The sequence below is a fragment of the Kogia breviceps genome, chromosome 2 (genome assembly GCF_026419965.1).
Source record: "Kogia breviceps isolate mKogBre1 chromosome 2, mKogBre1 haplotype 1, whole genome shotgun sequence".
Lineage (NCBI taxonomy): Eukaryota > Metazoa > Chordata > Mammalia > Artiodactyla > Physeteridae > Kogia > Kogia breviceps.
In genome coordinates, this window is record NC_081311.1 from 183,791,948 (window position 1) to 183,801,610 (window position 9,663).

The 9,663-nt window shown below is 50.1% G+C and overlaps 1 protein-coding gene across 1 annotated transcript; it reads left to right on the plus strand.

The window, feature by feature from the left end:
• The first annotated feature begins 618 nt into the window (after positions 1-618).
• INHA (inhibin subunit alpha) lies at positions 619-3,326 on the plus strand. Its single transcript, XM_059055203.2, has 2 exons — positions 619-927; positions 2,294-3,326. Exons 1-2 carry the CDS (start codon positions 666-668, stop codon positions 3,124-3,126), a joined length of 1,095 nt encoding a protein of 364 aa, XP_058911186.1. The 5' UTR covers positions 619-665; the 3' UTR covers positions 3,127-3,326.
• Positions 3,327-9,663: the final 6,337 nt, after the last annotated feature.

Consider the following 9,663-nt stretch of genomic DNA (forward strand, 5'->3'; position numbering starts at 1 on the left):
CAATCCCCAAAATATTCTCTGATGACACAGCTGGAGGACGAGAGCCCAGACTGGCTCCTCCAGGCCAAGTTTAGAGCAGGCGGGACCACCTGCCCCCTGCCCTAGCCCCAGTTCCAGCCCCCGCCCCAGCCCTTCCCCGCAGGACTGGTCCAGCAGCTGCGTGGTGGAAAGGGGCCCCAGAAGCTCTGAGGGGCTGGCGCACTCTGTCTCCCTGACAAGGAACGCTTTTAGGAGCTGGCAGACCCCAGCTTCCAGGCTCCTGTCCCACCTGGTGTCACCTCTGCGCTGGGTGCTGGGTTGTGACTGTGTGTGTGTGTGTGTGTGTGTGTGTGTGTGTGTGTGTGTGTGTAGCAGGGAGGGGTTGTACGTGTGGGTCAGGTCGCTTGGGGTGAAAGCCCTCGCCAGCCCCTCCCCCACATTCCAGGCGGGAGTGGGAGATAAGGCTCAGGGCCACAGACATCTACGTCAGAGATAGGAGGTCTCAATGCCATGGGCAGGGGCAACTGGACTGCGGGGCGTGGGAAGGGCTGGGGAAGACGGGTGAGAAGGGTAGAAGAGGGCGGGTGGTGGGATGGGGAGGGCAGAGTGGGGAGGCCCTGGGCAGACCCTGGCAGAAGGGGCACGGAGCAGGGTGTGGGTTCACCGTTGGCAGGGCCAGGTGAGCTATGTGGCCTCAGCTGCTCCTCTTGCTGCTGGCCCCACGGGGTGGGCATGGCTGCCATGGGCCGGAGCTGGACCGGGAACTCGTCCTGGCCAAGGTGAGGGCCCTGTTCCTGGATGCCTTGGGAGCCCCCGCAGTGACTGGGGAAGGTGGGAATCCTGGAGTCAGGCGTCTGCCCCGAAGACATGCTGTGAGGGGCTTCATGCACAGGGGCTCTGAGCCCGAGGAAGCGGATGTCTCCCAGGCCATCCTTTTCCCGGCTACAGGTAACGAGGGTGGGGAGCTGGCACCTTGACTTTGATAAACAGTGTGGTACTTCAGGGGCTTGGGAGCCAGGCAGGTCTGCGTTTGAGTCCCAGACCTAAGACTCAACTGGCCTTGCAGTAATGGACCAGCTACTGAATCTTCCTGAGCCTCTGTCTCCTCATCTGTAAAAAGGGCAATAATGACTACCTCTCAGGATTAAGTGAGATGGTGTATCTAGCATGCACGGTTCACAGGAGGCATTTGGGAGGTGGTCGTCTGGGAGGCCAAGGGTCTCTAGGGACAGAGATATCTGGGCATGGGCCCCTTCTTGCCATCTTTCCTTCTATCTTTGCTTTTGTTCCTTGCTCCAAACACTGTTTCTTTAGCCCCAAGTAGCTGAGACTTGAGAAGATATCAGGGATGCAGGAGAAAGATTAGTTGGGAAACTAGTCTACCTTCTCTTGAGTTCTCTCCTCATCTCCCCATGTTGCACTGACTCAATGAGTGAAGCCCTCCTCTGGCTAAACTTTCTTGTAATCTGGCCCACTCTGGCTCTCAGAGAGGACCCCTTGCCTCCCTGCACTTCAGGCCCCGTACAGCACAGTGAGTGTGGCTATGGGATCAGGCAGAATCCCAGCCTGGCTACTTAGTAGTTAAATGACAGTTCACCTTTCTAACCCTCAGTTATCTTACCTGCAAAATGGATCAATTGTGAGGTTTATGTTGAGATAACCCACATAACAGTACAGCCCCAGTTGCCAGTTCTTCAACTCATGCTGGTTCATGATCGTTTGGTTCTATCTATATACCTGTCAGGGTAAGGATGCCAATTGCATTTTCTTAGAAAGCACTGTTCTTATTCTGAGTCACATCCTTTCTCTTCCCCACTCCTCCTTCTCCTCCTTCTTCTTGGTGTTAACCTGCCTTTTTAAGGTGGAATTATTTTAAAGACTTTCTCACGCAGTATTTCTGACACATAAAAAGACATAAAGAGTAATATAACAAGTGCTCGTGTACGCAGCATTCAAGATACCATTTCATAGTATCAGATGAACAAAAATTTAACTATAACCGTCAATTCTAGTGTTGGTGAGGGGAGAAAGTGCAGGGCCTCTTACACATCGCTGATGGGAATATTAATTGGTAAAACCACTTCAGAGAGAAGTTGGCAATGTCTGGCATTTTTGTAATCCTTTAATGATGAGATAACGAACGGGGAGCCTCTGTCAGTTCCCCCCGAGACTGGGGAGAGTCCCGCATCTGGCAAAACACTCGGTAGAGCGCTTGGCAAGCTCATGAGTGACAGCCACATCCCTCCCGCTGAGGAGGAGGGTCCCGGGCCCTGCCACTCAAGGCTGCTCTCTCCCTTCCCTCTGCCTCCTGCAGGTGCCAGCCTCGGGGACGAGCCAGCTGCCGGAGAGCTGGCCCAGGAGGCCAAGGAGGGCCTCTTTACATACGTGTTCCGGCCATCCCAGCACACGCGCAGCCGCCAGGTGACGTCGGCCCAGCTGTGGTTCCACACGGGGCTGGACAGGCAGGAGACAGCAGCCGCCAACAGCTCTGGGCCCCTGCTAGGCCTCCTGGCACTGTCATCCGGGGGTCCCACAGCTGTGCCCATGTCACTGGGCCAGGCACCCCCTCGCTGGGCTGTGCTGCACCTGGCCGCCTCTGCCTTCCCTCTGCTGACCCATCCCATCCTGGTGCTCCTCCTGCACTGTCCTCTCTGTTCCTGCTCAGCGCGGCCCGAGGCCACCCCCTTCCTGGTGGCCCACACTCGGGCCAGGCCGCCCAGCGGAGGGGAGAGAGCCCGCCGCTCCACGCCCCCGCTGCCCTGGCCTTGGTCTCCCGCCGCGCTGCGCCTGCTGCAGAGGCCTCCAGAGGAACCCGCTGCGCATGCCAGCTGCCACAGAGCGGCCCTCAACATCTCCTTCCAGGAGCTGGGCTGGGAACGGTGGATCGTGCACCCTCCCAGTTTCATCTTCCACTATTGTCATGGGGGCTGTGGGCCGTCCACCCCACCGGACCTGTCCCTGCCAGTCCCCGGGGCACCCCCCGCCCCTGTCCAGCCCCTCTCGTTGGTGCCACGGGCCCAGCCCTGCTGCGCTGCTCTCCCAGGGACCATGAGGCCCCTACGTGTCCGCACCACCTCGGATGGAGGTTACTCTTTTAAGTATGAGATGGTGGCCAACCTGCTCACGCAGCACTGTGCTTGCATCTAAGGGAGTCCTGGGCTTCCCTGGTGGCGCAGTGGTTGAGAATCCGCCTGCCGATGCAGGAGACACGGGTTCGTGCCCCGGTCCGGGAAGATCCCACATGCCGCGGAGCAACTAAGCCCGTGAGCCATGGCCGCTAGGCCTGCGCGTCCGGAGTCTGTGCTCCGCAACGGGAGAGGCCACAACAGTGAGAGGCCCGCATACCGCAAAAAAAAAAAAAAAAAAAAAAAAAATAAGGGAGTCCTGCTGGTGGCCGAGTCCCCACCTTTACCAGCCTGGAGGAAGGGCAGGGTTCCCACCTCCCCGCTCCTTCCACCTCTCTGCCTGGAGGCTCCCCTCCCTATCCCGTCCCTGTCCCACGGGTAACGTGACAATAAACAGCATAGTGCGTATGACTCGGTGTGTATTCTTAGGCTTCTCTGACACGTTGGGTGTGTCGGGGTGAGGTCTGGGCCCCGGGAGCATGGGATTGTGGGATCTCGGGTCACTCAGCCTCACTTGACCTCAGAGATGTGGGGTTCACCACCTGTAATTGGATGTGTATCTGGTAGGAAGGTACAATGCTTGGGGATGACAAAAAGGTGCTTCCCAGCTCAGGACAGCCACTCTGGAGCCAGAGCTGGCCCTCATTCAAGCCGGACCTGATGTGTCGGTTGGGTGGCCTGCTGTACACACCTCATAGTGTCTACGCCCAAGTGGCCTAACCGCCCCGTCCTTGCCACACTCTGCCCTAGCTGATGGACGCCTAGCTCAAGGTCAGGTGATTTATAGATGTGCCCTGTGTATCTTTACATAATCCCTTAACTCAGCCCTTAATGTCAGACGGTGGGAAGGCAGAGAAACCATTTGCTCTTGTGTGAACTTGTGCCCACACTGAGAGGCCAGAGTGCACAGAGTCCTTTTCTTTTCTTTTCACGTTGCATCTCCTATCAGTCCATTCTGCCCCATCTTGACTGGGCCCCACTTCCCTGGCCTTCCTGCTTTCTTTTTCACGCTCCTCCTTCTCCCCTTGGTCTTAGTATCCTCCTGCCCTGCCCTAGGTCCTGGCTCTCAGCCAGTAGGTTCCATCCAGTCTCCCTTTAAGGGGTGTGTGTGTGTGTGTGTGTGTGTGTGTGTGTGTGTGTGTGTGTGTAGGGGGAAGGTTGGGGATGTTCAGGTCCCTCAGATTGAAACTCTAGAGCACTTTCTGATGTTGACTGCACAACTGCAATGTGTAGTTATGCTAACCCAGGACTCCCTCCTACTAAACCAGATCCACGGGGTGTGGAGTGGGCCGGTAAGTTCCTACCCCAGGAGGGGGTGTGGAGGGGGGAGAATCCCGTCCTGTCACCTTAGGCTAATGCCTTCTCGCTGCTTGAGCTGAGCTGGGTGAGCTATTGTTCCTCACAGCACCAGAGTCCCCAGGGCAGCCCACCCCGACTGCATGAGGCCCGGTCTCAGTTGATGCCGCTGCTAGGGAGTTGGGAACCCGCCTGTTCACGGGCCTGGGTCTCTCCCAGCACCTTCATCGACACCCAGCATTGCAACTGGTATGCTCAGGGCCCCTGGGCTCCCTACTCAGGTGGGGACTGGGGAGGGGGCTGGTTGGGCTGGGCTACTGGTGGGAATGGGAGATTTTCCTCAAGGCCGTCTAAGCACTGCTCTCTCCCTGTCTGGCTTCCCTTGCCTGGTCCCGAATGCCCTGAGCGAGGCTTGTCCCTGGGATCTTCAATCCTCCTACTAGGCTTAGGAGGCTCCCTTTTCCCGCTGGGCCATCTAGGACCCTGTGATGTCCAGACTTTCCCTGTGCCAGGGATGTGGATGTCATCTGAGGGCTGGGGACACTCGACCTAGGGCCACAGGGTTCTCTACTAGGCCAGTTAGCGGATGGGTGTTGCTAGGGAAGTGTTTTCACATATCTGATACGGAGTGAGAGAAACGAGTGCCACACGGTAACTTTCACAAAGCCAAAGGTATTCTTTCTAAAGGGCTGCCCCGTATTCTAAAATTATCCTTCCTGTGTGTGTATGTGTGTCAATATGTTATTTCTTTTATGATATTATAGTGATGGTAGACGGTAGGGGTTTTGTTTGTTTGTTTGTTTTTAAGTTTTTGCTTAACAAAATTAAAACTTGGCAATTCTAATTTGGATCCTAAGATTTTTCTTTGTAATTCTGCTGCTGAAATCTGTGAAATCTCTAAACCTTTGAAATCCTAAAGTCTGCGAGTCACTGGTCTGGGCCACCCTTCCAGGGTCTCTAAGGCCTTTGATTCCACTAACTTAGCAAGTCAGGAAGAAATGTCCAGCTCTCCCTAAGAGGGGCCAACAGTGGCTAAGAAAATCTGTCTTCACTCCTGGCCATGAGACGAAAAGCAGTAGACTTCAGAGATTTTCCCTGTTCCCAGTGGTAATCATTAGAGACATTTTGAATAATCTTCATTCAGAGACAAATTGAACAGAAAATTCAACTCAAACTGGCTTAGACCAAAAAAAAAAAAATAGAATTAAAAAAATCACTGGCTTATGACAAGTCCACAAGCATAGCTGGCTAAGGTATGGCTTCATTCTGGGGTCAAAAGACACTACTGTACCAGGATCCAGCTATAGGCTCTACATCCCGCGAGTGGGCTCCATCCCAGGTCCAAGGCAGCCTGGGCAGTTCCAGGCTCTCATCATCACACCACTTGGTCTAGCAGGAGGGAGTTTGCTTATAGAAGTCCCAGATTGGGTCTTGGTGCCTGACTGTCCTGATTAGGGTCATGTGTTCCTCCAGGAAAGGTGGCTGAGTGAGGGAACAGAATGAATTAATGACTTAGATCATGTGTCCTACCCCTGGAGTCCAGAGCCTAAAGCACAAGGTGAAGTTATCACCTGCTTCCCCAAAGTAGAGTGCAGTTACCACACAAAGGTGGGATAGATGCTGAAACAGAAGTACTGCTGGTTCCTCCTCCTATTTATCTCTCAAATCAAGCCCTCTCTCTCTACATAGAAACTATTTTGCCATTTAAGGGGAAATTATTTTTTTTTAATGGAAGTATAATTGACTTATAATATTGTGTTAGTTTCAGGTGTACAGCAAAGTGATTCAGTTATATACATATTTTTTCAGATTATTTTCCATTATAGGTTATTACAAGGTATTGAATATAGTTCCCTGTGTTATACAGTAAATCCCTGTAGCTTATCTAATTTATATATAGCAATTTGTATCTGTTAATCCCATACTCCTAATTTATCCCTCTCCCCCATTCCCTTTCCCCTTCGGTAACCATACGTTTGTTTTCTATGTCTATGAGTCTGTTTCTGCTTTGTATATAGATTAACTTGTATTACTTTTTAGATTCCACATATAAGTGATATCATATAATATTTGCCTTTCTCTGACTTACTTTACTTATTATGATATTCTCTAGGTCCATCTATGTTGCAGCAAATGGCAATATTTCATCCTTTTTTATGACTAATATTCCATTATATATATAATATTCATACACACACACACACACACACACACACTACATCTTAAACCAATCACCTATTGATGGGCATTTGGGTTGTTCCCATGTCTTGGCTACTGTAAATAGTGCTGCTATGAACACTGGGTACATGCATCTTTTTGAATTAGAGTTTTTGTCTTTTCTGGATATATGCCCAGGAGTGGGATTGCTGGATAATATGGTAGCTCTATTTTTAGTTTTTTAAGGAACTTCCATAGTGTTTTCCATAGTGGCTGCACCAATTTACATTCTAAAGGGGGATTCTTTTTTTTTTTTTTTTTTTTCCCCGGTATGCGGGCCTCTCACTGTCGTGGCCTCTCCCGTTGCGGAGCACAGGCTCCAGACGTGCAGGCTCAGCGGCCATGGCTCATGAGCCCAGCCACTCCGCGGCATGTGGGATCCTCCCGGACCGGGGCACGAACCCGTGTCCCCTGCATCGGCAGGCGGACCCCCAACCACTGCGCCACCAGGGAAGCCCCTAAAGGGTGATTCTTGATTGAACAATTCAGCAGCCTCCTTAACCAGTCTCTAAGCAGTCACTCCCTACCTCTCCAGTCCATGTCACACCTGGTGCAGAGAGGATAACTTCTTTGGTGATTTTGTCCCTTAGGTGACTGGTGACTGAAAAACTTGTCTACCGGGGTTCCCTGGTGGCGCAGTGGTTGACAGTCTGCCTGTCGATGCGGGGGACGCGGGTTCGTGCCCCGGTCCGGGAGGATCCCACGTGCGTGAAGCGGCTGGGCCCGTGGGCCATGGCCTCTGGGCCTGCGTGTCCGGAGCCTGTGCTCCGCAGCGGGAGGGGCCGCAGCAGTGAGAGGCCTGTGTACTGAAAAAAACAAAAAAAAAAAACAAAAAAAACTTTGTCTACCCAAAGTTCAACCTGCTTTGTGTGGTATAACAGCCCTTTACAATAGACCCTACACCTATCCTTGCAGACTTGGAGTGATACAGTCATGAGCTAAGGGATGCCAGCAGCCTCTACAGGTTGGAAGAAGCAAAGAACAGATTCTCTCCTGCAGTCTCCAGAAGGAGCCTGTGATTTGTTACTTTACATGGCAAAAGGGACTTTGCAGTTGTGATTAAGGTTACTACAGACCTTAAGGTGGGGGGAAATAATTGTGGATTATCCAGTGAGCCCAATCTAATCCCATGAGCCCTTAAAGACAGAGAATATTTCCTGGCTGCTGTCAGAGAGTTGTGATGACAGGGAAGAATCAGAGAGATGCAATGTTGCTAGCTTTGAAGATGGACAAAGGGGGCCAAAAGCCAAGGAATACAAGCAGCCTCTAGAAGGTGGAAAGGCAAGGAAATGATTCTCCCTCAGAGCCTCTTGAAAGGAATGCAGTCCTGCCGTCACCTTGATTTTAGCCCAGCAAGACCCATACCAGACTTCTACATAATCGTAAAATCATTAACCTGTGTTCTTTTAAGCCACTAAATTTGCAGTGATCTGTTACAGCAGTAACCGAAAACTAACCAGAAACAGTGACCAAAGATGAGGTGGTGTCTGGGAAGAAGAAAACCCTTTTCTATCATTCCTGATGTAGTCTGCCTCATCCAGGAAATACTTGGCTTCAGTACAATTTAGAATATTTATGTTGGTCATTCTTTAGATCCAGTATGTTTGACAAAAAATACATTCCTGAATTTCTACACTAGTTCTGTCTTGGAGTAGAATATATTCTGGGTTGAGCAGTTAGAAGAGTGTTAACATAGTGTGTCCTCTAGAAAAATGTGTTGAATGAAAAAATGAATGTGATCAAGACAGGCTCTGAAAGGGATTGTAGTCACTTGATTTTAAAGTGCTGTTTAGGGCTTCCCTGGTGGCGCAGCGGTTGAGAGTCCGCCTGCCGATGCAGGGAACACGGGTTCGTGCCCCGGTCCGGGAGGATCCCACGTGCCGGGGAGCAGCTGGGCCCGTGAGCCATGGCCGCTGAGCCTGCGCGTCTGGAGCCTGTGCTCCGCAATGGGGAGAGGCCACAACAGTGAGAGGCCCGAGTACCGCAAAAAATAAATAAATAAGTGCTGTTTAACACATATTCCCAAGGATTGCTGACCTTAATGTCTTTTTGTTTCTAGTTTATGATGGTCATAGCTCTATAGGTAACAATGCCAAGCTGTATTTTTTGATACTAGTGATATAGCCAAATCAATAAGTCAAAAAATGCATACAATCTTAATAGGAGAAATAATTATTGAATGATCAAACTAGTTCAAAATAAGAATACAAATACTTTTCAGTATATATCAAAAAAACTTATTTGACAAAAAAGTTTCTTAATGGCTGTTGGTCAAGGCAGCATCGAGAAACTTTAATGCAAATTCTACCAAATGATTTATCAAAAAGGGGTTTTTTCATTTTTTTTTTCCTGCAAACAAATGTGGTTACATTAACACTGAGCATGTAACAAACCGGTTTGTCTGGATGTTTAAACATTATCAACATAAAACTAAAACATATTTATCACAAGATCTATTCCTAGTCCAAATGTATCTATACTAAGGCTGGAAGACAGAATAAGAATAAAACCAAAATGTATCTGTAAAGTAATAAAAATAATTTGATTGTTTTTATGCTGGAAGTATGTTTCTTATTCATACGGCACCTCATCGTTCTGATCTGCTGCTGCTTGGATAGTCTTAAGAATATCTGTTTCAGGCTTTCATCAGTGAGCTCTATGGAAATGAAGTCCAAGAATAAAGTCAAGAATTGCAAATTCAGGATGGGACTGTACAGTAAAATCCAGAATATCCACGATCCTGTGTGTAATGTATCAAATGACTCTCATTGGCTAACCTGACTGGAATTTTTGTCATTGGCACGGAATCGTCAACAGGAACAACTGCATTAAGTACTGACATCTCTTCTGGGGAGGAAGGTGTATTTCAGGTGTAAGGCTTCCAAGTTTTTGCTTTCTCTACTAAAAGGCTTGCAGCTTATTCTAGGTTGTATGTATTCTTGATCTTGATGATCCTCCATATCCAAATTCACTTGGCCATTCTGAACCAGTTGCAGAAGCGCCAGAGAAATTTCTTTTGCAATCTTCTGCCAGCAATAATGCCACT

What these genes read in the sequence shown, in the direction of transcription:
- INHA (XM_059055203.2), top strand. Translation starts at nt 666, where the DNA reads ATGTGGCCTCAGCTGCTCCTCTTGCTGCTGGCCCCACGGGGTGGGCAT. An exon ending in CATCCTTTTCCCGGCTACAG is followed by an intron (nt 928 to 2,293) that starts GTAACGAGGGTG and finishes TGCCTCCTGCAG; the next exon opens with GTGCCAGCCTCGGGGACGAG.